Raw genomic sequence first — 26,612 nt, 5'->3', positions numbered from 1 at the left:
TTATGTCTGTATTTGAATCATCATTTTCATATTTATTTTCATCAAAAAGTTTCCGATTTCAACAAGCTTCGGAATGATAAAGATAGAACTTAAAAGTTAAAGTACGTCTGTTGAAGTTTGTGCGCTTATTAAACCAAAATCAGAACGGAAATATGATTTTTTAGGGAAAAGCTGGTCCAGTTTTCAGTACTCCATAGAATTTTCTGAGGTATTCTGGAAGGCTTACTGAAGGAATTCAAGTGATTTTTTGTGGTAGTTCGGGTTCTTTCCAGTGAAACTACTGCCAAGAGACGGTGCCACGGTGTATCCAGTTGTACCTTTAAAAAATCGTTTTATTTTTCGTTTTAGTGCGTGTCAGTTACCTTGCATGGCTGAGGGAGCTTTCGGAGGACCTGATTTAGTAGATATCGTTGAATTCTGCCTCGAGTGGTAAATCATTGCATCCTAAAAGATAATTCAACCCGAAATTCTTTGACGAGTGCTTACCAATTTATTCGAATCCGAAGTGCTAGAATTCCTCTGTCTACTCTTTGACCGCTGCCTTCGTCTTTCTTCCTCCCCACCTCGTGATCGACTGCGTCTCCTTGATCGACCATCTTCTGAATTTTCTCTTCGACGAGATTGGCTACGAGGCCGTTCTCGACCCGATTCATACTCGCTGTTGTAATCTTGTCTATTTCAGAGTTTTAGCATTGTTTAGCTGCTCGATTCAAATATTAGGAACTGTTTGTAACGAAATCATCACTGAATAATTAAAACTCTATGCCTTCCACGCGACTGAGATCTACCACGAGACCTTGATCTTGGTCTCGAAGCTGTAGACTGTCTCCGGTCAGTTTCGTAGTCTCTTGATCTTCCTCTGGATTCCGATCTTGGTCGATCACCTCGTTCCTCGCTTTTTCCACGTGATCGGGATCTTCCTGAGCGTCGAGACTCATTTTCTCGACGTTCTCTGCGACCTCGTTCGGTTCGATGACGATAGCGACTTGGTTGCCGGCGCTGCTGCCCGACGACTTTGTCAAAATACGCTAAAAAATGTTGAATAAAGTTTATTGTAGACCTTCATACCTTGATTTATATTTGAAGAACTTCGACTAGCGGCAATACTCTCAATTTCTTTCCCGCCATCGCCAGGCTCTGCGTAGCTTTCAGGACGGCTTCTTGGCTGCTGCCATAAGATTTTCGAATTTCTTGGCAACGTTTTTGTTGACCCCTCACGAGTCATTCTTGGAGTAGTTGGCGCAGAAGGAGCTGAATTGAAACTCAAAAACTCGCAATTAATTTTGAATGTACCTTTATTGAAGTCTTCTCGTTCATCGCTTCGTAAATTGACTCCTGACTTGTGACGAGGGATGATAAATTCATTATCAGTAAGGCTTGAACTTCCGTTATTGACTAATCCAATCGCTGAATTATTTCTCGCCACCGGGCGGCGCAAGGTGCCGTAATTCTGCGACGGCGACCATTGAGACGAAGGCACAGGAGCATTGAAACTCGACGGTTTCTGCTGATGCTGGGAAAGTAGATTTCCAATGTCGACGGCGACTTCTTTGAACGGTTTAGACTCGTCATTAGTACTTTGAGGAGATGTTATTGACTCGTCGATCTCAGCAACTCCGGTACCATCGCGAGCAGCGTCAAGAGCTGTTTTGACCCCATTCAGCCGCAAAGACCAATGCCGACCAGGTTGAATGGCTGCTCCTCTTATTTTTGTTATGACTAGATTTGAACTCTTTTTAGCAAACCTTTTTTGGTAAAACAGAATAAATGCGTCGGGCGTTAGGCAGTCTTCAACAGTCACTTTTTGAACGACATCATCATCAAATAAGTACCAGCATTGATCCAAATTATTCTTCGTGACGGCATAGTAGTGTCCTGAGTGCAGATCGCCACGGTGACCGATGACACCGTACAAATCGTAAATGATGGGATGTCGAGTTTGAGACATGGTGATGAATTTTGTGAGCTCGAGTCCGGTAATTGGATACGATACATAGTTTGTTAGCTTTTTTTGAGTTTCATTTTTTGTCCAATTTATTTTATAAATTGACTTGATTCATAGACAAAACGCATTCCTTTGATCGTTTACCATCGGCAGCTTTGAAACGCTTGAATTGAAGAGTTAAAACATCTGGAAGAGAAGAAAATTGCATTCGTTTTGTGAACTTTTTCGATTTCTTTTTACAGTATTGACACAGCCAGCCTAGGAAAGCTCGTTTATTCAAGAAAAAAACTTCTTACTTACCATTATTCACAATCTCTTCTTCTTGCATGTGAAGATCAAGGCACTCGGCTAGGGTGAGTTCGCTCTGTTGCTGATCAAATATTTCTGTTAGACGAACGCTGGGTTCTTCTTTGATTCGTCTTTCATTGAGGTCTTCGATCATGTGAACAGCGTCTTGTGGGAATTCGGCAATGATGCGAATGTGAATAGGTGAGCCTGTTGGACACGTTTTCATCGCTGTTGTCAGAGCTGAAGTGAGAAGAGGATGCTCTAACGAAGGATCAATTGCTTCTTCAGAGCCATCGTGGTGGGATACTTTCAGGCGTGGTGCGTTCCTGGGCGAGTATTTCTGTTCTATTCGAGAGAAGATTTCGGTATGCAGCTCGCGCGCAGTTGCATCTCGCGCCATTCTCATGATCAATGGATCCTGTTTTACGTAAGATCCGCTTTTTAGAATTATCAAGAGAATACAGCTCTCCCATCTCGTTGTGCTACCATTCTGTCCGTTTCGTCCAGTTGATGGCGCAGCGGGAATTTGAAAAACCCTCAGCCCCTGAAGAGGTAGACTGTTGACATCGTCGTTGTCCCCAAAGCTCGGGCCAAAACCACTCTTGGTGATTTCAGTAAAGGTCAGTAGCCGCTGATGAATACCCATTTCCGCTGCGACCAACTGGCGGAAATCAGCAACGGAAGCGGCAATATTTGGCCGAACTCCGATTTTGGCAATTTCGCCGGACAAATAATGTACGATTGGATACACTGCTTGCTTCTTGGTTTCAACTGGAATGGGTAGCGAAAGTGTGAGAAACAGATCTGAGCTCTGTTTCGGTTTCTTGCAAATCGGACAAACGATAGATTGGCAGTAGTTGCCGCCGAAGAATCGTTCGATCGGTGAAACTGGCAATGGGGCTAGAGCGTATTTCTTTCGAAGATTTTTGATGCGACGGAAGGAATTGCGGGCCATGTTTCTTCGGCTTAGTCCGTTCTTATCCTCTCTCAAATCCTCATGGAGCATTGTCAACATCCACAAAAGAAATTCTTGAGCATCTTGTTGGACGTCAAACTCAATCTGCGGATTGAGTCGTACGACAGTTCCAATGAGACTCTGTGCCGCTTTACCAGCAGGCTCACCAAGCCAAAGAGTTCGGATCAGAGCGGAAGTTTGCGCTGTGATTTCTCCACCACGACAGAACTCGCGACAGATGAGATCCGAAAACTGAGACGTATTTGAAAGGCATTGGATTACCGCGTTCAAATAGCATGTGTTGCCGTTGTTTGGAATTCCAGTGGCACCTGAATTGAAGTTGAAAACAAATCTCCATTTTTATCAAACCTGGTACTCGTTTTGTGCCCGGCATAATTGGCATCTTGTCGAGTTTCTCTAGTATCATGTTATGCCCGGCAGTAGCAGCCAACGATCCGATGAGTCCTTCATCATCTTTCCAGTTGTTCTTCGACACTTCATATTTGGTAGAGCTGCTGAATAATGCCCGAAAAAGCCTGGAAAAGAAAACAGATACTTTTCCTCATTGCGGGATAAAATTTCATATTCCGAAATGAAAATTTTCTTTTATTTTTTAATCCCTTTCCTTTAGACTTCTTCGGCATTCTTGTTAACGTCTTCTTTTACTCTTGATTTCTCTTGCGATTTATCAATTTACTATAATCATATTTTCAACAATACAAAGAATGCTCGGCTGTAGTGGCCATTCACTAGAGGAAGAAGGTGCTGGGAGAGATGATAAGCCGGAACTTGGCCCCGGGGAGCGCCACTACTCCGAGTAGAACATCGCTATAATGCATTACGTAATGGATTCAATTACAGATTTGATTTTTGATATTTTCCATTTCGTTCTTTACAGACAAACTATAAAGATCCGCTGTAAATCGTAAAGTTATCATAATTTCTTCTCCAAGCATCCAGCCATGAATCTTCTTTTAGCCTTGAAAAAAAAATTATAAAAAGAAAATTTTCAACTAGCCCGTTCGCCTTACCCTTCGCCGTTGCATACAAATTGGCCCGAAACAACATCGTGAAAAGAGTATTTCATGAATTCAGGATCCGTGTACTTGTGAGCGACTGTGAGTCCACGGATGATGCAAATATCGTTGTTTTTGATTTCCTCTCCGAACCAACTTGGACGAACGCCCATACAAATTGTCAAAGAGCGGCTCATATGCTCACTAAAATAATGATTATCATTTTATAACATGGAATTTATACCTTATCTTCGCAGATTGAATCAAAGTACCAATATACGTATCATCAAGTGGTATCACCGGGGCATGATCGATCTGCTCTTCAAGTTTCAACGAGAATTCTCCACTTGTTACGTACGCTGCTCCAGAAAAATATTCCGGGTACGATCCTGGTTTGTAAAGTTGCTCGGGTACGAAATATTTGAATTTCGGAGCACGGATAACTGTGTCGGGCCCTTTGAGACATCCGATCGCTTGGATTTTGGGACGGTCTTTTATCAGTTGAATTTCCTTCGCGAGATTTTGAGGACTTAGACGGGCTTTTAATTAAACTTTTTATATTAGTATTTTATTGCGTAATTCGAATAAAATTAAGAAGCCCTAAGATGAGCATAATATCATCGTCTCCTTTGAACACAAAATCAACATTGCAGCATCTGTTCTTGATGAATTTTAAGAATGCGATGTCCTTGAAGGGCAAGTTGTAGTGGCTTTCATCAAAATCGACTATAAGCAGATCATTGTATGTTTGCGTTTCTTCATCCAGATCGACTTCCCCTGGTCTTCCGACGACAAAAACAATCTTTATTTCGAACCCAAGCCAATCCCAAATCTTCTTGCTCAGCCAGGTCTCTCGAATTGCTTTACGAAAATCCCTTGCTGACGGAATGGTTTTTATTCCGAAAATAATTGAGCTTTTATTTTGATTTTTAAAAGAACATTCGTCCGGCTGATGGATAACTGTTGGCTTCATATTTTTGTCAAATCGAATGAGGTCATTCAAGTGGCTAAGCCCGAAAGAATACTCGCATTTTCCATCTCTGATGGTTTTTGCTTGTTTTATCAGTGGGTACCGTTCCTCCATCAACCCAACATCTAAGAATGCGCCAGTGGTATCTACGTCACTGCATTTAACCGTTCTTCGTATCCAAGAATTTTCGATCTTGCTCGGTTTAACTCCTGGTCCTCCTCGGAGCTGGTAGGAATTTTTTGATGATATGACACCAAAACATTCTCTATCTTCCAAACACAGTTTCTTTGCTTCTTCTAGAGTCGCAATCATTTGACAATTATCTTTTGCGCATCCTTGAATAAAGACATTTTCTCTGTATTCCCAAATATCATCATCATCATCATCAATTTCCTCTTCTTTATTGACAATCTTTTCGTTGAATTTAAGAACAGCTTGTTGTCCAAAATAATTTCTTGCTTGAGCAAAATAATAATTATTCGACTCTATCGGTTCCGGTTCCTTTATCGAACAATGGAAAATAACCTAAGTCCAAGTTATTCTCTTGTAAATAAAAATTGATGATATCTCACCAAGGTAAATAATCCGCAGATGATATAAAGTTGAATTCGTCTACTATCTTCATCAAAGAATCTCATAGTTCTGTACTGCCAATAAGAAAGATTTTAAAAACAGGCGGACCGCTTGAAACTTTTAAAATTCTCTCAATGACACTTAGAAATAGCCGGACTTTCTGTTCAATGCTAGGGTCGGCGCCGACCATCGACCAAAACGACATTGTCGGGTGTCGGGTCGGGTTTTGGTCGGACCGACCCGACCCGACATTGAGATTTGTCGTTGGTCGGTCGATGGTCGGGTTTTTGTCGGGTCCGTGGTCGGTTTTCGCTCATTCTCGGGCATGTTTTCTGACATAAATTCACTTCGGTTATTCGAGAAGTTTTTCATATTTTAATGTCACTAGCGCCAAACCATTTAGAATTTAGGACATTTATAAAATCGAAAGTTTCATAACCCCCATCTTTCGATTTTGAAGCTTTTTCATCATTCTCATTGGTTAAAAAAAACCGACCACCGACCCGACCAAAAGGCCGACTCGACCCGACCCGACCCGACCATGATTTCGGCCATTTCAAAGTGGCCCGACCCGACCCGACATTGAAAAAGGGCGGTCGATGCCGACCCTAGGTTCAATGTTAGTATTTTACTTTTCGCGCAATAAATATTTGCGATGTCAAATTATCAAATTAGACTGCCAAGCGACAAACAACAAGCATTTTGTTTTGTTTAAAATGTATATTCAGCAGGAATTAAAAAATTTGGCTATGTGCATGTGTAGGTAGCGGTATCAGCTTGAGCTTCACCCTTTTTCGCGTCGACCGAATCAAAACAAGTTGACAATTCAAGAGTCCCGCTTCCATCGGTGAGACAGATTTGGTAGGAGCATTGAAGATTCAGACTCTGGCCTGGTGTAGTTGAGTATTGGAATGCACTTGGTTATGGTTTTTCAAAATGAATTTTTCAAAAGTTGTAAAAGTAAAGCATTTGAAAATCCTAGCCTGAACGAAAAATTATATTCATCTGTCGCTGCTGCCGACAGAACGCTTATTCCACAGCTTGCGGACTTAATTATTTCAATCGGACGAGACAGAGTATTGATATCTTCGTAGACGGTGCATGCCACAAGTTTAACTTCCGCCGAGGCAAGAAATGCCGTCGGCTCAGTAATTGCAACATCAACTTGATCTCCAAGCGCAAACGAGGTCTGCGGGCTCCCATTGAAGCTCAGTGTTGCTGTCATTAGATCTGCCAAATTGTAGCTTCCTGCAGTCGGGTTACTATAAGTCAGGGTGCGACTATTTCAAGCTCTGTACTAGTCGCTATCGTCGAGGAATATTCGCACGTGAGTGTCGTCGTGATCGGATCAGAAATCTCCATTGTAACTGAGTCGCCACTCTCAGTTGTAACGTCTCTTGTATAAAGTGTTCCCTAGATATCTTTAAGTTGATTTCAACGAATAATTTCTTACAGCAAGAACAAAAGTTCCAACAATTTTATCAGCACTAGCTTGGCTGAAAGTCATCGCTTTATCCGCGTAAGTATAGACATCATTTGTCGGGCCAACAGCGCCATCATCTGTCAGAGCAGTCTGTGCTTCCGTGAGGAAAGAATTCGCCACATTTGAGTAAAGATGCTCGAGTTTAAAATCGATAGAAATTGTACCAGCGCTATTGCAAGTGAATGCGAAGTCCGAGTCGGCGGCAGGAATACAGACACTGTTAACGCTGTCGTACTCCCAGGCGGCGTTTGGACAAGTTGTCGCAGAGGAAAGAGCAAGGATTGAAGCAATAACTTTCATCTCTCTAGAATGAATCGAAGTCACCCTGGCGGTCGCTTTTTATCCGTGCTTTCACGCCCCATTTCTTGAGTCGATGGTTTTCATGGATGGATTCACTTTCGAATTTTTGGAACCTTTTGACACAACAAAAACAAACCGGTTGAGTAACCACCTCTCTTGATTGAACCTAACAACAAAGAACAGATTGATTCCAGTTGGTGTATATTTGGCGGTGAATTGAATAAAATTCACAAAAGCGTAAATACTTATTCGCAAAGGATTCATCCCCTTTTGCTTGATTATTTGTTGCTTTTTGTGCTTTTTGTACAAGTCTGAGAATAAAAACACTCGGCGTGGCGTACCTAGCTGGAGAACTTCTACCTCTGTCCCCACACAGATATAACGAGACAGTTCTAGAGCTAATCACGTGGCGCTCGAGTGGGAAATTGAAATGTTGGACAGATTAGGTAAAGCGTGGACAAACGAACATATTTTATCTTGAGAATTTACATTGGCTAGTACAGTTGCTTGCTGGTGATCAGCAGTTGCCATGGATGACTATCGCCTCACACAGGAGACTTGACCATCGAAACCACGACCTCCAAGCCACTCGTCGGTGTTGAACTGAAGTTCCGCTCTGTTGCCCGTCGCCACGTAGCGCGTCTGAATCGGCTGGGAGGAGCAAAGATGAATTGGCGATCGCTCGGGAGTAGGGTTCCACGCCAGAACATCATTTGTACACTTTTTCAAATGCTTGCTTCCTTCGATGTCTGCATCGAAGAGTTCAAGAACGACCTAGTTATAAATTAAAATCATGGTTTTCAATGAACTGTACCTTTGAGTCCTCAGGGCCGACAATCGTCCATTTACAGTTGAGTCCATTTCTGTGTGGATTTGGATAGCCTGGACTGCTGATAGGCTGAGGCGAACAGTTCTCGTCAAGTTCGATCACCATTTCTTCTCCACAAGGATCTTCAAATTCAGCTCTATCAAATTCAGCAGCAGTGTCTTCATCAACGAATTCATCACAAGCAGATTGAATCCATTCGGCATGACGGGTAATGGATGCGAATTCAACATCATGGTCATTTTTACCAGCAGAAATTTGAATTCCAAGAAGCTCTCTTGCGTCGTCGACTTCTCGATAAATCGGAAATCCAGATTCTGCAAGTTGGACACTTTTACCACCATCAAAGCCAGCAGTGAAAGAAACTCCTTAAAACAAGTCAGAAGTGAAACCTCTCATACTATTTTGTATTTTTCAATCTAAGAAGATGAACTTTAGGCCACTTACCGGATGTAGAGAACGAAGAGTCTTTAGAGGAAGGATTAGCTGGCAACCAAGTTCGGAAAATCGCCTCGCCCTTTCCTTTCGCAGAGTTGATATTTGACTGAGAAGAAGCAACGAGAAGCTCTTTTGGGCTTGGTTCCTCGCTGCTGAAACAGGGCACAACAGCAGAATTGAAATTCACCGCGTTATCAAACTTGCAGACAGCAATGGCAGCGCCATTCGGAATTTTTGGCGAAAGTTTGCACGTGCTAAAAAGTTCAAAATAAACAATCATATTTTCTAAGAGCGCCGAAACCTTGTTTGATAAGAAATGCCGGCGACTCTTGCTGGTGTGGGAGTATTTCTTCCCATGGACATTCGGTTGATCATCTTGCCACACTGTTCCGATGTAACAAAGCACTGGTTATTACCGACCAAGCTTCCAGAGCAGATGTTTCTGACAATCTTCTTTGGTTTACTTTTGTTCTTGTCGTTTCGCCCAGGCTTGAATGGTTGCGCTGGTTTCTTCGACATTCCTGGTCGTTTGCCTTGCTTTCTTGGAGAACGACGACCTCTTCTTTTGCTGTTTGATTTATTTTGCTCTGGTGGCAAAAGAAGATCCAAGGCGACGAGGGACGAGTAAGATTTGATTGGATCAGTTGAAACACTTGTTACCGGGTTTCACACTTTTTGAGTGTATGAATTGAAATCAAGGAAGACAAACAAAAACGAGTTGAGCTAGACACTCACCAAACTGGTTGGTTCGGGCGCTTTCGGGGAATCTCAAGTCCGCGAACGAGATAACAGTCTCTTTCCAACTGTAATCCGCGTTGATACACGACACCGAACGAACAAGCTGGTGATTATCCAAACTCAGCTCCCAAAGTTCAAATTTCACCAAATTAATCGTGTCGATTATTTGGCAATACATAAAAATACGTGTGTGTCAAGCCCGGGCCTAAGTCCGAGCTGGTTAGGATTTGATGAGTAGTCCCGGAGAGCGCACGAACGAGCAGAGCCAGAGGTTCGCGTTTCTACCTAAACTCATTGTGCATTTTTGAAATTTTGAGTGTTTTTATTTCAGAAAAGACGGCTATTTTGTTGGCCTGCCGAAACAGGCAGAAGACAGGCCAAAAGAGAAGCTATCTAGGTAAACATATATATACAGAGTACATTTGAGGATAGAAAAATAATTGACACATGTTTTTCATAATTTCACTTCTACCTATATACAGTATAATATACTGTCTTGATTTTCTACATGATATTATTGCCAGAGATTAAGTATTAGCCAATTATATTGCTCGGAAACACTTGATTTTGATATTTCCAAGGTTTGGAAATTGGCCTTTTCTTTCGAGATCCTTTATTTTTTGGAGTTTTCTTCGGATTCAAAGTCCGCGTCTTTCCACCTACCTTCTGAGTCTGACGTTTTGCCTCGACGAATTTCTCGAGGATCTTCAGACAGTCTTGTCCCTTCTTATCACTCTTCTTACAACCAGTGTAATGAAGCTTGAATCTACATCGATCTCCGCCTTGCTTTCTGTCGATAGCCATTGAGAACACATTCTTGGTGCTTACATATGGTTTGCCATCGAAAAGATCTTCAGCCTCTCTATTTTTGATTTGAGTTTTAGAGGTGAATTTTCTGAATAAATCTAAGTTAGCAAACGAACTTAGAAACTTGAATTTTTGAAAAATATCATTTAAGAAATGATACAACTACGAATGCTTCATTCGTAGCTCATAAAAAAACGCCATTTTAACAATACCATAAAAAAATAGAGCACTCACGTTGATTTTGCAAATTTGATAGCTTTTCGGCACCACGGATCGATTGGGTCTTCGAACCAGACTGCTGGCAGGTCGAGGTCTTTGTTACCATTTTCTTTGTTGAATCGAATTGTGTAGAGACATGTCGGGTCATAGCTGAATCAAAATGTCACTTTGAAAGGGACGCGATAGGCGTACTTGTTTGGCGGGTTGAGTGGCCAGCCGACAGACTGAACTGATCGAACGACTCCATAAGAAACAGTATCTTCCATTGGGAATCCGCAGCCTCCTTTCTTCGCTAAAAATGAGTCAAGAGAACCGAAATTATATGTTTTCAGGTCGCTTACAAACTTTGCTGGCTTTTCCTTTTGGTCGGGAGTACAACATTTCAAATCCAGTTGGATTTCTAGATGATTTTGATTAAAGCAGTCATAATCATTGAATACGTACTGGCCGTTGTTATCAGCATTAGTCTTCAAGACAAGCTTGACAGACGTATTTGGACTGTCGACGACATACTGAGCAGGTCCGGAAACGCCGCACCAGCTACCCCGGTTGATGTCGAGATTCTTTCCATCGTAAATAGTCAAACTGTCAGATCGGCAATTTTTCGAATATTCCAAGTTAAATTCTTGGAATTTGATCACCATGAGACCCTTTTGTGGGGTCAAATTGACGATCCAATGACAGTGCTGGTTGTATCCGTAGGGAGAGGAGCCATCGTAGAGTGGTGATCGCACGTAACCTCGTGGGCCTTCAATTCGTTTCGGTTCTGCGCGGCAGGCAGGGTCGAGTCCGGCATTTTGACCGATGTGTTCGTAAACCCAGTCGATTGTCATTGCAAGTTTTGTGTAGACGCCAGGGAGATCTTTTTGCGCACATCCAATGCCCCAGGAGACGACTCCAGTAAGCTGCCATCGCTGATCACTTCCAACTAGACAAGCAATTGGTCCACCAGAGTCACCCTAAATGATTTTAAAATTAAATCAATCAATTTTTATTTCGTAAAATTCCTCCTGGGAGAGCCTCCCGGGCGTTATTCGATTCTAATTTATAAATTCTGCGCTCACCTGACAGGCATCTGTTCCGCCCTCAAAATAACCAGCGCAGAACATGTTTCGGGAGATTTGCGTGGCCATGCGTGTTGCGCAACCAGATTGCTCTAGAATCGGTACAACGGCGACATTCATGACATTTGACATTTGAATGTTGAAGACAAAGGTGCCGGGAACGGAATCTTTTGTTGAACCAAAACCAGAGATTTTGCAAAGAGTTCCGGTCGGTGGAAACATGTGCTTGCCTGGTAGACAGATTGGGCGAACGTAGTCGTTGAATTGCCATGGTTTCTCAACGACTTTAAGGAAGAATGTTATTTTTTAATCGAAGAAAAAGTTACTTACGGAAAAGAGAAAGATCAAAATTGACGGTAAGTGGATCGTACTGAGGGTGCATGTAGAATGCCTTGACCTTATTCACCTGGGAGTACAGTCCGTAATTGGTTCTATCTGTAACGCCACAGATAATTCTGAACTGCTCAGGTTTGTCGTATGGTTGAATACAATGAGCAGCGCAGATGGTCCATTTTGGCGCGACGATAGAGGTACCACAGGAAGGCTCTCCACGGGCTTCAAGCATACATCCCCATGGAATCTCTTTTGGCTTTGCTTGGTAGCCATTGACAACTCGACTTTGCTGTGTATTGAGACGGCCAGGAGCGCCAGCAACAGTTCCACAGTCCCATGGAAGATCCCAGTGATTTCCACATCGTCCCAAAACACCGCCGTTGTCACAGAATCTTGATTCTTGAAGCTCAACATCAGCGCAAGGACCATTGTAGCATCGTCTCGATCTGTACTCGAATCCATCTCCGCAAGTCACTGAGCAACTCGACCATGCGCCCCATTCAGAAATTTCCCTGCACGCATGAGCTCCACACTCTTCAACCTCAACGTTGCCGTCCACAAGTCGGGATCGAGATCCAACCGCTCCACATTCAACAGAACAAGATGACCATTCCTCGCTTACTGGACAAGCTGCTGTTTCGCAGCTTTGTTTTTCTTCGTGAGGACCGACGCAGCTTGCATCATTGGCCTTACCACCCTTGCACCATCGAGTTCTCTTCTGGGAGCCAGTTGCACAGTTACATTCGCCGAATTCACCCCACTCGGACCACTCGCCTTGGTGGACTAAGTCGCCGTTGACCATGACCTTTGATTCCGAGATATCCGTGAGTGGAGCACGATCACCGCAACTGCCGCCAAAATGCAAATTCATGACGTCATCAGGAGACATTGCATAATCAAAGATCTGCAAGTCGTACAGACTTCCAACGAAAGCTTGAGTGCTGTTGAAGCAGCCAAAGATGCAGTCTTGGTCTTGACCGATGATCATCTCACCTTCGCCAGGAACGGCTCGTCCACCGGTGTAGGTTGTATCAATATCTCCGTTTCTGTAGAATCCATCAACGTAGATGCTGATAGAAGTCGTCATGTCTGGCTGGCCTTGGACAACAACGCAAAATTGAGTTTTACCCTCCGGATTGAGGAATCCATTGTCGATCTCAAGGCTAAAGTCATTTCTGTAGAGTCGAATGCTGTCAACATTCATGTCTTTTCCAATAAAAAGAAGCTCGTTTCCACGTGGCGTGTACGGCTTAGAGTAGGAGAAAACAGTTCCAATCAAATCTTCACTTCCAGAGTTCACGGCGAAGCAAATTGACGTGCTTTGCATGTCAGGAAGAATATCAGTCATTATGAGATAGTTGGTAATACTCTGTTCTTCTGGAAACTTCCAGTGGGAATATGAACAAGTTGGGCATTCGACGCCAGAGCAATCTCTGAACTCGTTCTTTTCGCCGATGCAGGCGTCTGGATTGCCGGTGCATTCACGAGTTCTGTGGTTTCTTCCTTCGCCACATGAAGAGTCGCATTGAGTCCATTCAGACCAATCACCCCATCCTGCAGGGCAAAGTGAAGTATTACATGTTCTGTAGACTTGGACGATTTCACTGTCTTCAAAACTCAAAGGTTGTCGATATCTATAAGACCTTCCGCCACCACAGTTGTCGCTGCAAGCTCCCCACGCTTGCCAAGAGTTATCGCCGGTTAGAACTCCTGTGTCGATTCCTCCAAATGTAAGCTCCAAATCACCACCATTGCAAAAGTAATTTGCCTCCTGCGCGTCTCTAAGCATTCCTTCGTTTGTGGCGCTTGACGAGGCAGACACTTCATAAATGGTGCCTAAATTACCAGCAGATGAGTCTCCAAGAGTCAGCACAGTACTTCCACTCGGGGTTGCTTTTGCTTGCATAATGTGCCCATTGACATTGATTCTAGGGATTTTGATGCCAAATTTCGTGTAACTGTAATCAATGCAAATAAAGTTGTCGAGCTGTATTTTCGTTTTTTGGTCGGAGTTAAAGGCGAACTCGTCATCTTCAATTTCGATGATAATGGAATCATGCTCAAATAAACGACCAAAACTTGACGAGCCATTTGACGTATATCTTTAATTTGGATACGTAATGATTAGAATTGAGTAATATTGAGATTTAAAAAAATAATAATATTTTTATCTTTTCCTGAAGCAAATTTCAGCTGGTGGTTGTGATATCGAAACAGTGTGTTGATTTCTTAGGTTGAAAATATTGCTCGAACAAGGAGTTGATGGGCAGTTGCCGCCGCAAGATTCTTCATCGCGCGAAGAAGACCCCGACTTTTCTATGCAAGATCCCTCACCAATCACACCAAAAGCGCATGCCCTTTGTCGAGATCTCGTTCCGTCTTCGCTACATAAATCAGAACAAGGAGACCATTTTCCCCACTCAGCCCACTGGGCAGGTACCGCGAATTCGCTACCTGAAAGAAAAAAATCAAGTTGACTGTTCGTGTAGTCATGGGTAATCATCCAATTATTCTGGAAGGTTAATCACGTCCAAAGACACTGATAAGCGATAAGAAACGTCAAGAAACTCTCTGAGATAATGAAATCCCAAACTTTGCGTCCATAAACTTTCACGTCATAATTTAGAAAGAATGCTTCTAAGATACCGCAAAACATCAAACGATTTGAGCCCAGGCACGATGTCAAAAAAAGATGATTTTAAATCGAAAAGATGAACGTTTATTTTCATATTTGACAGTAAAAGTCAGGTGAAAAATCCCAGAAACTCCCCAGTTCCGAAATTTCGTAAGATTATTTTGAAGAAAAAACGAGCCAGAAGTTAATAAATGACCGTGAAATTTTCAAGTACTGATGTTCTGTGTGAGAGACTTGTCACAACTACAAATAACGCTCACGTTCTAACCTAAATTTATTTCTATCACAAGGGCCAACTGCTCATTTAATTCATCGCTATTTATAACACGTGTTCACGACGCTTTTCCTGTCTCAACTTTTAAATATCAAAGAATATTCTAGTTACTTACCAGCAGCAGTATGTGCCACCGCCGCAGCCAGGCCTATCAGGCGCATAATTCTTCGCCCCGTTTGTCTCTTTCTTTGTCTCTTATTAATTCTTCTTGTATAAGTTAATCTCTGTGTCTCTGAAGTGAGAACGTTGCCGCCGCCCGTGGGTCCCCGTGCGGTGCGATTCTGGTGGTGGAGGAGGCTAGAGCTGCTCACTCCATCCACTTATTCACGCACAGGTTTTCTCTGTTCTAGCCCTGTCCGGTGATGCCAGAGGACCTCTTATCGCTTATCGGGTACTGGCTTTGGCCAAAAACGACGTGAACGACGCTCCGCCTGGTGGTGGTGGAGCGGGGGAGAGCAGGGCTTGCTAGATAGCCAGCGGTAGCAGAAGGTAGAAGCAGCAGCCTGCCGAAATTAGTGCTCCTCTATTCTGAGAGGATATGCAATTGCTCCGAGGCAGGTGCGCTGGAACAAGAGAGAGCACCACCGCCCACTAGTGATAAGCAGACACTCCACACCATCACTGATTAGCATCACCTGCGCTCTGATTTTGTACAACTCAGCAGAATAAAGATATTTCATTTGAAAATTCAACCTTTCATTCGGTCGAAATTTTTATTTTCCCATTCAAAAGATGTGTACAAGAACTGATGAACCGACATTCGCTCGAATACTTCAGCTATCATATTTTATTCTTGACATTTTTTTTGACTTTTCTTAACTCAATCATGTTCGCATTAAGGTAGGTTGGTATCTTCGGGAGGTCAAGTTATCGACGTCTAAGTGACTCGACCGGTCGGATCGAGTTCGAAGAACTGATTTCACAGAAGCATGCCTGAGGCGGAATACGATGGTGAAATTCCTAAACTTGGAATAACTACAGTCTTAGACATCATGAATACTAGAAAATAGAAATAGACACAATGGTCAATACAAGCCTCAAATTATTAATTCATGATAGAAAAGTTTAAACGCAACATATTCTTTCCCCTGATCATTCACTCGATATGTTTTTTAGTCTTTTCATTTTGTCAATATTTCAAGATGTCTTCAGTCTTACGAGTGGGATACGACCACCAGAGAGAGAGACAGACGTCAAAATTTATACATTTATTGCGTGGATTAGCTCAGTTGAGTCAAGGTTTATCAATATTGACCCAATGTATAATAGCAACATTAAAAGCAAGCTTTTCTTGACTTAAAAACAGGCAAAATATGATTCAGTAACTGTAAATGTGATGCTTACTATAACTTGGAATGACTCGAGGCTTGTTTCGGATTCTCTTGATGACTATGATGTTCCATCAGATTCAATTTGGATACCAGATCTTCGGATAAATGATATCCACGAAGGATATATTCAATTGAACCCAAAACTTGCTAGAATTAGCCCAGATGGTTCTGTTAGAATGATTTTCAGTGCATCAGTTACCTTGTGGTGCTTCATGGACTTCAAAAACTACCCATTCGATAATCATGAATTCAGGGATTATAAACTACAGTTTTTCTTTATTCAAAATCACCGGTGATGCTACTCATGTATATATTATACAGGTACATGATCCCCAGGAAAGGCATGCTTACTGTAGACTCTTTTTCTCCTGGAGTCCGACTTTTTAATACAGAGGTTGTTATTTGGAAAAAATTCATAGATAAAAATCATGCCAGTTGGACCATAGGTAAGTTTATTTAGAGACTTTTTCCGCACAAAAATTTTCAAGAAAAAAACAAGGTCAAGAATGGTACATATGCCGATGGATCTGCCATATCGCTCTATCTTCCAATCGATTCTGGCGATCTTTTTCTTCTTGACCGTCCTTCAAAATCGGACTCGAGATGGGTCACTTTATTTTATATCGTTAGAAAGCCATCACATGATAAAACTAATGTTCTATTCCCGTTGTTTTTTATTGGACTCCTTGCAGGGCTCGCCCCTCTTATAAGCTTCACCGGTGGAGAGCGTATAGGCTTCATAATTACAACTCAGCTTGGAAATATATTGATGCTTACGATTATCGAGGACAACACAAACTCATCAAGAAATGGGGAAACACCCAGAATCCTAAATTTTTATGAACTTGTTCAAATTTGCTGCTTTCATTCGCTTCTAGGTAAATATTTTTTAACGCAATAAGTAGACCAACAATTATTAAATTAGAGACGATAAGTATTCAATATTCGATCGATCGACATGGAACTTTCAAGTTTCCTTGTTGGGTTCATAAAATTTTCCGAAGAAAAGTGATTCAAGAAGACACGATCGTGTATGAAAAATATGACGATTCTGTTCTCTTGCAGCGAGGTCAAATTTTCTTTTGTATTTCATGGCTTACAGTTCTTTTATCCTCTTTTCTTTATATATACATAAACATCCAAATTGACGGAGGAAAAAGAAATTCGTTCATAGATCAAAATTAATAAATTTACCGAAAGAATGTGTTGTTGATATTTTTATTATAAAAAAAAGAGAAAATATAAAATTATACAGTAGAAGTTTGCACTCCTCCTTGATTTCGTTCGGCAAGGGCATCTTGGATTCGAGGGTCGTCGAGGGGGACAACGGTTTCGGGATCGACGGCGTTAGTGATTCCGCAGAAGAAAACTGAACAACTGTTTCTCCAGTGAGCACCTCGGTTCTTCATGAAAGCAGCAGCTCGGACTTCGCACAAGTGGAGGTAGACGTCAATAAGAATGGCGATCACAGCGATTGTCAAAAATACCTCGAAATTGCTAGCCCGGTTTTAATAAAGGTCTAACATGCACCCAATGGTTGACAAATATGAACAGTGAAAACCGACCCTGTATGCGAACATAAAGAACCACACTTGAGCAATAAACATGAGCAACCAGTTAGCATAAGCCGCAAATTGCATTCGTCCACCAGCTTCTTTCATCGCTTTGGTTTGAAAATCCACAGTGACAAGAGCGTTTTTGTCAGAAACAGCTAAAATATCATTTGAAGACTTTATTTTTGAACAATTAACCTTTCCAGCTGACGAGTTTGATAGCAGGGAGCTTGAAGTACATAACAACAATTCGCAAGAAAATATGAAGACCAAGGTAAGAGAAGAATCCGAAGCCCTCACTTGCAAATTCTGGTTTGAAAAGAAGGTAAATCATTGTGCCAAGTCTTTGAAAATCCATGACATAGGACCAAAAGGGCGCAGCTTTTAGAGTCAATAAAAATCTATCGAAAGACGACTTCTCTAATTTATCAACGGTTCCTAAAGAAGCACGTCCACAACCATTGAAATCAAAAAATCCTGTCGTTGGAACGGAGGCATCAATGTCAACCTGAACAGTGTGAAAATAATCGAAACACATTTATCGGATGCGTCCTACAATCATGAATGGATTATGCGGATGTCCTGGTTGACCTGCTTGCTGAGGGTTCGCAATCATGCCGGATGGCGCGGGCGCATCCTTTTTCTTGCCGAACATTTTTCAAAACTGGGAAAATCAGTGTCAACATTTTGAACGTATTTCTGTATTCTAGAATAAAGCCTTGCTCTTGCTAAAAAATATTGAAATGTCAAAGATATGAGCAAGATGCTGTCCTTCACATATGCATGCCAAAAGGTATGAAAAATAAACAGAATCAGCACAAAGTTCGTTCACGCTTCGGTATTATATTTGAACTTCCTTGATAAATAAGAATATCCATCTGAAATTATTTGAAGTCTCACCGAAAATGGCAGACGAAGGAGAGTTTGATATGTCGATTTTCCAAAATAAAGGAGGGTGAAATAAAGCAAGGATGAGATAATTTGTGGTTTATTTTTATCTCTTTCAAAGAAAAAACAAGAAACTTTCTAGTAGAACGTGGCATTGAGTTTTCAGAGAAAACTGATGGCGATGATTGCATTCATTTCATGGCTTATCGAGGGGATCGACCATTCAGAAATTACATAAGTTTCAAAGAAGGAAACGGTACCTCAATATTATTTTCTTAATAATTTTCGATATTTTTTTAGTTGGCAACTTGAATGTCTACTGGATCAAAACAAGCAAATATGAAGAGAAGACAGATTCATACAAATTCGGTGATTGGACTTTTGAGAAATTGCAGCTCCATCTTTTCAAGACAACAACCGCTTGAGTGAAAATGAGCATGAAGTTACTGATTCCTCATCTCTATAAATTTGCTCTCGTCGATTTCCTGAGCTAATAAAAACGGCACATGATAATCTACTTTATTCTCCTTCGCAAAGTAAATTAACTAGTGCCATCTTTACCAGCTCAGCGTGGAAGAATTAATTTCTCTGTTTCTTCTGGCTGAGAAAGTCTGCATCGCTCGTTTTCTGTTTATCGTTTCTATTGAAAGAAGAAAGCTGAGCTGAACCGGTCGGCTTATCCCAAAATTGGACCTTTTGAGCGATTAGGGCGTTTTATAGCCCGGGCTGGGAAGTGGTGAATGTGAATACGGCTTTCCTCGCCGAGGCAGTTTTATAGGGGCTCAAATGAGCTCAGTTCGAAATTGCGACGTTTAGCGACAAAAGGAAACCCCATCAATTATTTCCAACACCGTAATTACGCCAGCACCTCAATAGTCAATTGTTGCGGGGAAGAGAATTGAAAAATTCGCTGCCGCCTGTTCAGCGTATTCTCTTTGTCATAGTGGCATTTTAACGAGGCAATTATGACTACTAATAATATTCAGAAACGAAATCTGAGTGTCAAAAATAAATGACATCGTAAAGCATTTAGATTGTTACTATCAGCTTGTTTTTTTTTGCGAAATCTCTTTCTTCTTTTCCGGAAGAAATATAATGCAGGTGGAGGTTCCTTTCATCCGCCGGGCGCAGCGGGGTGCCAAGGCCCGAATATGCATCGCTCTGAACATCTTATCAGCTGTTCCAAAAAATGCGCCTCACTTTTTCTGACCCCTCTATCTCTCACACTTGTGCAATAAAAAATCCCCTTTCCGTGAAAACCCCCTTGTTCCTTTTTGCTTCATCCTTTAACAAAATATAAAACGCGGGGTACAATCTCTTAAATACAGTGCAGATAATTATTTACAGAGATCTATTTCGAAGAAGCTGTTTTCACGAAGAAAAAGGTAAGATTGAAGAAGCCGGTTTGACTTTTGGTGAGTCTTAGGGGGCCCTCTCTTGAAGTCAAAAGTGAAATTGTTTTCTCAACTCACAAAGGGTACGATTATGAGCGACTCTTGCCACCGGTAGATCGTAAAAACTACAGACGCGCTCAGGCTGAAGATAGATTTACGAAAAAATCACTACCGTAAAGTTGTTTTTCAATTTCGATAATTATCCTTTCAAAATGCTCACATAAAATATCTCTGATGTAAAAATAACTTCTGCTCGAGTGTTAACTGGGGCGAGACTGGCCAAGTAGAATTGACGCCGTTTAAAATAATGGCAAGTTAATTTGGATGGATCTTTTAACCCTTTTAGGGAGACGCCGACAACGGGCAGTAATTAATTTTGCCATTAGCGGGTGAAAATTATGTTTAAAAATCGCTCCTCAATAGGATTTCTTATTAACTAAAATATTTATAATCTAGGAAATAAATTTATGTAGGACTAGTTCAAATTGACCCAAGCCACGTGTGGAAAATTCTAGTCGAGTTTGTCGAGCTTATATACTCCCTTTTAAAAATTTGTCTAGTGTGGCTAGTGGGCTCGCGCCTTATGTGGCCATCCGGTGTGGTTCCTTGCATTTGTTATCACTTTTGGGTACTGTGCATTTGGCATTAAACTGGGCACTCTCTCGAGCTAATCATGGCGACAATGACGAGCCTTTTTTCTTAAGAACTCTCTTCCTTTTCGTACTACTCATTCATTCCTTAGAAAATTCACTTGCATTAGAGAGTTTGACAATCACCTAGAGATTCGCAATCAACGAAGACTCATCAAAATCATATTTCGAAAAATCTCTGCTCAATCAACGCTCAGATTGATTCTCAGCGAACATTTTTATCTCAGAGCGGAAGGCCACTTACTCCCCAATTATCTCAAACCGGCGAAAAATAAAGCAAACGCGAGGTATTTGAGGAAATAAAGGATTAATTAAGAATGATCCTGCACTGGCTGGGCATCGTTCTTGGATGCCTAGCAGCTGCCGCACCGGCCGAGCAACTACAGTCACAGACAGAGAACAGTAAGAAGACGAGTCGGGGCCAGGCGGAGTGCGGCAAATTTCAGGGATGGGTAGGTGCAGAAAATCACAAGACGAAATGCCACATCGCTAAAAATCCGTGCGACTGCATCAGAGCAAACGAACTTTGCGGCTGGTGCGCCGATGAGTCTTTTCAATACGGTCGCTGCGACCTACCAGCTAATCTCGAAACCCTCAAGTGCCAAGATGTTCAGGTATTTAAGCACATTAATTTCTCTACTCGTAAAGAGCACATTAACACTATCATTTATCCTGCCAATAAAATAGGTTCACCATGGTTATTTTTAGACAGTGGAATCGAAGGTCTACACTGGAAATGCCGATTTCAACCCCGAGAAAGACCGCATCTTCCCTAAGGACGCCAACGCCATCATCCGAGTTGGCGACAGTGTAGACTTGCTCTTCAATGTCACCGAACCGCGAATTTATCCAGCCGAACTTTACTATCTTATGGATGTTTCTTATTCGATGCGTGATGATATGGAACGCATGAAGAAAATGGGAGGCGAAATTGCGAAGAAGCTGAGAGAGCTCACAAATCAAGAAGCAATGGTGAGAATCGGCTTCGGTACTTTTGTGGATAAAGGAATGATGCAAAATTTAGACTTTTTACATATTATATTTAGATCTTGGGAAATACACATTTTTGCATCTATCTAAGTCATCTCACCTCAAACGGAAATGACACCTTTTTATTTGGAAAAACCGTACAGGGACAACTTCGAAGTCGATTCCCCGTTTTTGTACAAGAATGTGAACCCACTCACCGACGACATCACCAAATATACGGAGAATATGCAGAACGAGCATGTTTCTGGAAATCTCGATGGACCAGAGGGCGCTCTTGAAGCAATGTATCAAGCTGTTCTTTGCCGAGATGAAGTTGGCTGGCAGCACAACACACTCAAGCTCCTCGTTCTGGCGACCGAGAGTTGGTTCCATTCAGGCGGAAGTGGCATGGGCAAGCTTTCAGGTCTGATCGACCCGGCTGATGATCAATGTCATCTTGAAAATAACGAATACATCCGTGGTGACCAGCGCGATTATCCGACCATCAAGCAAGTCGTCGATGTTCTCGAAGAAAACTCAATCATTCCGATCTTTGCCGTTCGAAAAGGCCAGCTTCATCATTACCAAAACGCCACTGAGCAGCTTTTTAAAGTTGGCTCCGCTGAGATTTTGGAGGAAAAGTCAAAGAATATCCTTGACCTTATTGAAAAGGCTTACAACATTATTACACAAAAACAACACTTGGTGCTCAACACAAAAGAGTTTCTTGACGCGAAGGATGTTTGTCTTGGAACTGAAGCTGTTTTCACTGACGCACAGGGTGTTGTTAAGGAGTTCACCGACGGCGAGGATGTCACAGGGTTGAGCAAGAATAGCAACGTTCAGTATACGATTCGTCAATCGGTTCACCCTGATACTTACTGCTCCGATACCTGCAGAACTACAAGCAAGTGGGGAGAGTTGAAAGTTCGAACTCAGCGATATGACGATTTTCTTCTCATCAACACAACTATCCGATGCAATTTCGACTGCATGGAGCAAATCGAAGCCAACTCGATCAAATGCTCCGGAAACGGCGACTTTGCCTGCGGCGTGTGTCTCTGCCACGATCTTTTCTTTGGGAGCGTGTGCGAATTCGAACGGCCGCCCTGTCCTACCCCAGGACAAAACTGTACTGATTGTATAAATCCAGAAATGCCAACAGAAATTTGCTCCGGCCAAGGACAGTGCCCGAAGAATTTCTGCGAGTGCAATCAAATCGAGTCGGGAATCATCTCTGGCAAGTGGTGTCAGTGCTCAAATACTGACTGCTACAACGACGGAGCTGATGGAACCAAGCCCGGTATTTGCTCCGATCATGGCCAATGCGTGTGCGATAAATACGACGGCAGAGGGATTTCTAAATGTATGTGTGATAAGGGCTGGACGGGAGATTTCTGCGAGTGTCCGGCTTCTCAGGAAACTTGCAGGGCTGATAGCTTCGCAGAAATTTGCTCCGGTCGAGGAGAATGCAAGTGTGGAAAGTGCATTTGCGAATCGGACGACTGGACTGGTCCTTTTTGTGATACAAGAAATTGCGGAGGAAAACCGTGCGCCAACTGTAAGACTTTCTCTGCTTGTATCGAGTGTAAGTACCACTCTGACGATAAAGAAGACTGCGACGATGTCTGCCCGAAGTCTGATAACTCAGAGATTACGTATACACTCGTTGGTAAATCAGAGCTTGTCCCAGCTGGAGATGATAAAACGGCAAAATACTCCTCTGAAGCTGGCCAGCTCTGCTCTGCAATGACTCAAGCTAGAGAAGGAGAGCCACCATGCAAGTTTTACTACAAATATTACGAGAAAGATAATGGCGATATCCAAGTTTGGGCAGAAGACGATCCTCATTGCGGAATCGAATACTCTCTTATCATTATTCTATGGGCGGTTTTGGCTGCTCTCTTGATCGGGCTACTGTTCTTGTGCTGCTGGAGAATTTGCGTTTTCTGCGTTGACCGCGAAAAGAGGCAAGTCATTTTAAAAATTTCACCAAAAAAAATTTTTATTTTTTTGAAAATCGCGCAATCTTATTGGTCGAAAATATTTTTTGACAGATATCATGTGAAACACCATAAAATAATTGTTGATTATATGATTTGGTCCTTAATGTTGTCCAAATCAACTGTCAATCCTTATGATTAAAGACAATTTTAACATGCCTCCGAAAATTCTCGAATTTGAGGATAAAATTTTTCTGAAGGACAAACAAACAATAAAAAATGTTTAGATTCCCAACGATCGCCTACCTCGTCGAGTTCATCAAAGCCAAATATTTCATGAAACGCTCGCAAACAGTAGCTGTAATTCCAGTGAGAAGATCTGTATTTGATGGCAATCTGTCTATCAAATGGCGCACCTTCCCTGTCTCCGTGGCGGATGATGATTTCCGACTGATTCGGGAAGGAGAAAGTGGTACTCTGGCAAGCTCGCTCGCTAGAGGCGATGGAAACTCCGTAGAGATGGAACGACTCTTGAGCAAGACAAACTGGGGCCAGGGCCAAATCGAGTGGAAAGATGGAGAAGAATTCGCAGACATCCATATTGACATCAAAGGCCCTCAATTTGAAGGCCGAGAGGCAGCTTTTATCGTGGAGCTAATTGATCGACCAGAGGAAGTTCACTTTGGACAGAAGCGCACGAAAGTAATTATTATCAAAGACGACGAGCCTGGCTCCGTCGGTTTCGCCAAGCCCTCGTACGTCTTCAAAGAGGCGGACCACTCTGCGCTCATCCCAATTCACCGTGCCAATGGTATCGACGGGCGAGTTGTTGTTTCGTACAAGTCTCGAGATATGACCGCCATTGGTGGCCAGCACTACAGACAAACATCAGGTGAAATCATTTTCGAAGACGGCGAAACCTCAAAAGTCATCGAGATCGAGTTCTTCCAAGACTCTATCTTTGATGGCCGTGAAAAAGCATTCAACCTCGAACTCTTTGATCCTCTCGGCGGTGCTACTCTCGATTGCGACAGATGCATGGTCACTCTTCTATATGACGAGACTGTATCTGTTGTTCAATTCCTCAGACAGTCCTATCCATTCTTAGAAAATTGCCAGAAAGCAGCTGTTCCAGTTATCCGAACAAGATCAACAAAAGGCAGATCTTCAGTTCGATACAGAACTCGAGATATTACCGCTAGGGCTGGGGTTGACTATAAATCAGTTGAGGGCGAGTTAGAATTTGCGAATGGAGAAACTGAGAAACTCATTGAAGTTTCCATTATTGAAAACGATCGATACATTGAAGAAGGAAGAACTTTTGGTCTCGAGCTTTACGAGCCATCTGATGGAACAAAGATGGAACTCAACAACTGTGAAATTAAGATCATCGAAGACGACGACCCGGGACGTTTTGAGCTTGCGCGAAGCAATTATGTCTTTAAAGCTGGCAAAGAGGCAGCCATTATTCCTGTGATGAGATCGATGGGTGCCGACGGGACCGTCAAACTCCCATGGGTCATTAGAACACAAGATGGCTCTTCAGTTCCCGACGAGATCACAACTTCGGGCACCTTAGTATTTGAAAACATGGAAATCGATGGCGCGATCGATCTGAATGTGAATGTCGACCGAGAAGAAGATACAAATCTTATTATCGAATTGATGCAGCCAACGAATAATGCTCGTCTTGGTCATCAACGATCGACAAACGTCAAAATCTACGGAAAAGGACATTTTGATGAAGTTGAGCTAAACGTTGTCAACCCAACAATTCTTCGCGGCGCTGGAATGTCTCCATTAATTGTAAACTTGGAGCGAAAAATCCGCCTGGATCCTCCTCAAGCATCAGTCGTTCTGTTTGAAACTATCGACGGAACTGCTAAAGCAGAAGATCATCACTATTCTGCTGTTAAGAAGGCAGTCATCTTTGATGCTAACGAGACTCTCCAGCAAGTCAAGATTTTCGTCGACGACGAGATCGACGACGAAACTAATGATGACCTTATCTTCACCTGCAAAATCATTCCAATTTCTGATTCCGTCATTGTAACTCGCGACTCTCAAGAAATCTTGATAACGAATCCAATCGAAGCTGTCCGACAGCAAAATGTCAGAGGCGCCATGCGCAATAGTGCGAAGATTTCTTTCACTCAAGAAAAGCATCTTTGCAGACTTTCGGAAGAAACTTATACTTTGACTGTCAAGCGAATCGGCAAAGAAGACCGCCAGGCCTCTTGTGTTATTCATCTAGAGCTAATTGAAGGCTCGATTCTTCCTGAGAGTGAGTTGATCCCTGTTGAGGTTCGCTTTGAACCTAACGAGTCTCAAAAAGAACTAACTCTACCTCTGCCATTAATGGACTGCGAACAAATTCTCCTAAAACATTCTCTTTCCGATTATGGTCCAAACACAACTGGTGGCAATCTAACGGAAACTGTTGTCAATGTCATCAATGACAGACACGTTGGCACTGTTGGCTTCGGCGTTCCAGAAGTGACCTTCCCAGTCGCCGACATTCAGCAAAACATTCATATCCTTCGACACGGAGGCACCGACGGACCACTGGAGATAGAACTTAGCTCTGTCGGAGACTCGGCAGTGAATCAGGTTCACTACGAGTTCGAAGATGGAACAAAGGTTTTCTTCGAAGACGGACAGTTCCAAGCTTCTGTGCCAATCACATTCATTCCTGGCAATCATGGAAAGATGGTTTCGCGAAAGATGCAATTGAAGATTGATTCCGTTTCTGGAATGGGTAAAATTGGTCAGGAAACATGTTCGATTCAACTCTTGACTGATCAAGCTCCTTGCTCGATTTCTTTCGCTCGCCCTGAATTTTCTTTCATGGCAAAATCTGGTGATCAGGGTCTTCCGCTCCTTCGAATCGGCTCGCTGGAGAAGCCTGCTGAGATCAAGTGGTCATTTGTAGACCACACTGACATGCTTGAAGAAAAGGCTTCCCAACTTCTGGTTCAATTGAATTTGCTGCATCAAAGAATCGCTCTTTCTTGAAAATC

The 26,612-nt window shown here is 42.4% G+C and overlaps 6 protein-coding genes across 6 annotated transcripts; 1 reads left to right on the top strand and 5 right to left on the bottom strand.

The window, feature by feature from the left end:
• Positions 1-36: 36 nt before the first annotated feature.
• Positions 37-3,745, bottom strand: LOC145711967 (ubiquitin carboxyl-terminal hydrolase 43-like). Its single transcript, XM_081789656.1, has 10 exons — positions 3,558-3,745; positions 2,246-3,517; positions 2,070-2,203; positions 1,746-2,023; positions 1,294-1,703; positions 1,069-1,251; positions 767-1,028; positions 487-673; positions 363-444; positions 37-317 (listed from the first exon to the last, which is right to left on the bottom strand). Exons 1-10 carry the CDS (start codon positions 3,613-3,615, stop codon positions 223-225), a joined length of 2,961 nt encoding a protein of 986 aa, XP_081645782.1. The 5' UTR covers positions 3,616-3,745; the 3' UTR covers positions 37-222.
• Positions 3,746-4,772: 1,027 nt separating this feature from the next.
• On the bottom strand, positions 4,773-5,813 carry LOC145711966 (uncharacterized). Its single transcript, XM_081789655.1, has 2 exons — positions 5,747-5,813; positions 4,773-5,699 (listed from the first exon to the last, which is right to left on the bottom strand). The coding sequence occupies exons 1-2, from the start codon at positions 5,810-5,812 to the stop codon at positions 4,773-4,775; spliced, it is 993 nt and encodes a 330-aa protein (XP_081645781.1). The 5' UTR covers position 5,813.
• Positions 5,814-6,458: 645 nt separating this feature from the next.
• LOC145711965 (uncharacterized) lies at positions 6,459-7,530 on the bottom strand. Its single transcript, XM_081789653.1, has 2 exons — positions 7,201-7,530; positions 6,459-7,160 (listed from the first exon to the last, which is right to left on the bottom strand). The coding sequence occupies exons 1-2, from the start codon at positions 7,528-7,530 to the stop codon at positions 7,017-7,019; spliced, it is 474 nt and encodes a 157-aa protein (XP_081645779.1). The 3' UTR covers positions 6,459-7,016.
• A 184-nt stretch (positions 7,531-7,714) lies between these two features.
• On the bottom strand, positions 7,715-14,053 carry LOC145695925 (uncharacterized). Its single transcript, XM_081772976.1, has 12 exons — positions 11,953-14,053; positions 11,623-11,906; positions 11,003-11,517; positions 10,900-10,958; positions 10,751-10,850; positions 10,574-10,708; positions 10,196-10,427; positions 9,738-9,817; positions 9,096-9,446; positions 8,804-9,048; positions 8,345-8,724; positions 7,715-8,304 (listed from the first exon to the last, which is right to left on the bottom strand). The coding sequence occupies exons 1-12, from the start codon at positions 13,859-13,861 to the stop codon at positions 8,068-8,070; spliced, it is 4,527 nt and encodes a 1,508-aa protein (XP_081629102.1). The 5' UTR covers positions 13,862-14,053; the 3' UTR covers positions 7,715-8,067.
• A 3,285-nt stretch (positions 14,054-17,338) lies between these two features.
• On the bottom strand, positions 17,339-18,425 carry LOC145695932 (uncharacterized). The gene is made up of 5 exons (XM_081772984.1): positions 18,305-18,425; positions 18,189-18,256; positions 17,947-18,131; positions 17,765-17,906; positions 17,339-17,695 (listed from the first exon to the last, which is right to left on the bottom strand). Exons 1-5 carry the CDS (start codon positions 18,401-18,403, stop codon positions 17,443-17,445), a joined length of 747 nt encoding a protein of 248 aa, XP_081629110.1. The 5' UTR covers positions 18,404-18,425; the 3' UTR covers positions 17,339-17,442.
• A 1,451-nt stretch (positions 18,426-19,876) lies between these two features.
• LOC145711964 (uncharacterized) lies at positions 19,877-26,607 on the top strand. Its single transcript, XM_081789652.1, has 5 exons — positions 19,877-20,021; positions 20,997-21,294; positions 21,389-21,698; positions 21,762-23,619; positions 23,880-26,607. Exons 2-5 carry the CDS (start codon positions 20,998-21,000, stop codon positions 26,605-26,607), a joined length of 5,193 nt encoding a protein of 1,730 aa, XP_081645778.1. The 5' UTR covers positions 19,877-20,021; position 20,997.
• The last annotated feature ends 5 nt before the right edge of the window (positions 26,608-26,612 follow it).

The sequence above is a fragment of the Oikopleura dioica genome, chromosome 1 (genome assembly GCF_907165135.1).
Source record: "Oikopleura dioica chromosome 1, OKI2018_I68_1.0, whole genome shotgun sequence".
Classification (NCBI taxonomy): domain Eukaryota; kingdom Metazoa; phylum Chordata; class Appendicularia; order Copelata; family Oikopleuridae; genus Oikopleura; species Oikopleura dioica.
The sequence above is the reverse complement of the archived record's forward strand: the minus strand, read 5'-3'. Positions and strand labels throughout refer to the sequence as shown.

What these genes read in the sequence shown, in the direction of transcription:
- LOC145711966 (XM_081789655.1), bottom strand. Translation starts at nt 5,812, where the DNA reads ATGAGATTCTTTGATGAAGATAGTAGACGAATTCAACTTTATATCATC. An exon ending in TCTGCGGATTATTTACCTTG is followed by an intron (nt 5,700 to 5,746) that starts GTGAGATATCAT and finishes ACTTGGACTTAG; the next exon opens with GTTATTTTCCATTGTTCGAT.
- LOC145711967 (XM_081789656.1), bottom strand. Translation starts at nt 3,615, where the DNA reads ATGATACTAGAGAAACTCGACAAGATGCCAATTATGCCGGGCACAAAA. An exon ending in AGAAGAGATTGTGAATAATG is followed by an intron (nt 2,204 to 2,245) that starts GTAAGTAAGAAG and finishes GAGCTTTCCTAG; the next exon opens with GCTGGCTGTGTCAATACTGT. An exon ending in ACGAGAAGACTTCAATAAAG is followed by an intron (nt 1,252 to 1,293) that starts GTACATTCAAAA and finishes GTTTCAATTCAG; the next exon opens with CTCCTTCTGCGCCAACTACT.
- LOC145695932 (XM_081772984.1), bottom strand. Translation starts at nt 18,403, where the DNA reads ATGTTCGGCAAGAAAAAGGATGCGCCCGCGCCATCCGGCATGATTGCG. An exon ending in CGCATAATCCATTCATGATT is followed by an intron (nt 18,257 to 18,304) that starts GTAGGACGCATC and finishes CACACTGTTCAG; the next exon opens with GTTGACATTGATGCCTCCGT. An exon ending in TGGTTCTTTATGTTCGCATA is followed by an intron (nt 17,696 to 17,764) that starts CAGGGTCGGTTT and finishes TTAAAACCGGGC; the next exon opens with TAGCAATTTCGAGGTATTTT.
- LOC145711964 (XM_081789652.1), top strand. Translation starts at nt 20,998, where the DNA reads ATGATCCTGCACTGGCTGGGCATCGTTCTTGGATGCCTAGCAGCTGCC. An exon ending in TCAAGTGCCAAGATGTTCAG is followed by an intron (nt 21,295 to 21,388) that starts GTATTTAAGCAC and finishes GGTTATTTTTAG; the next exon opens with ACAGTGGAATCGAAGGTCTA. An exon ending in TGCGTTGACCGCGAAAAGAG is followed by an intron (nt 23,620 to 23,879) that starts GCAAGTCATTTT and finishes AAAAATGTTTAG; the next exon opens with ATTCCCAACGATCGCCTACC.
- LOC145695925 (XM_081772976.1), bottom strand. Translation starts at nt 13,861, where the DNA reads ATGCAAGCAAAAGCAACCCCGAGTGGAAGTACTGTGCTGACTCTTGGA. An exon ending in AGGAAAAGCCAGCAAAGTTT is followed by an intron (nt 10,851 to 10,899) that starts GTAAGCGACCTG and finishes ACTCATTTTTAG; the next exon opens with CGAAGAAAGGAGGCTGCGGA. An exon ending in CCACTCAACCCGCCAAACAA is followed by an intron (nt 10,709 to 10,750) that starts GTACGCCTATCG and finishes ATTTTGATTCAG; the next exon opens with CTATGACCCGACATGTCTCT.
- LOC145711965 (XM_081789653.1), bottom strand. Translation starts at nt 7,530, where the DNA reads ATGAAAGTTATTGCTTCAATCCTTGCTCTTTCCTCTGCGACAACTTGT. An exon ending in TTGGAACTTTTGTTCTTGCT is followed by an intron (nt 7,161 to 7,200) that starts GTAAGAAATTAT and finishes AAAGATATCTAG; the next exon opens with GGAACACTTTATACAAGAGA.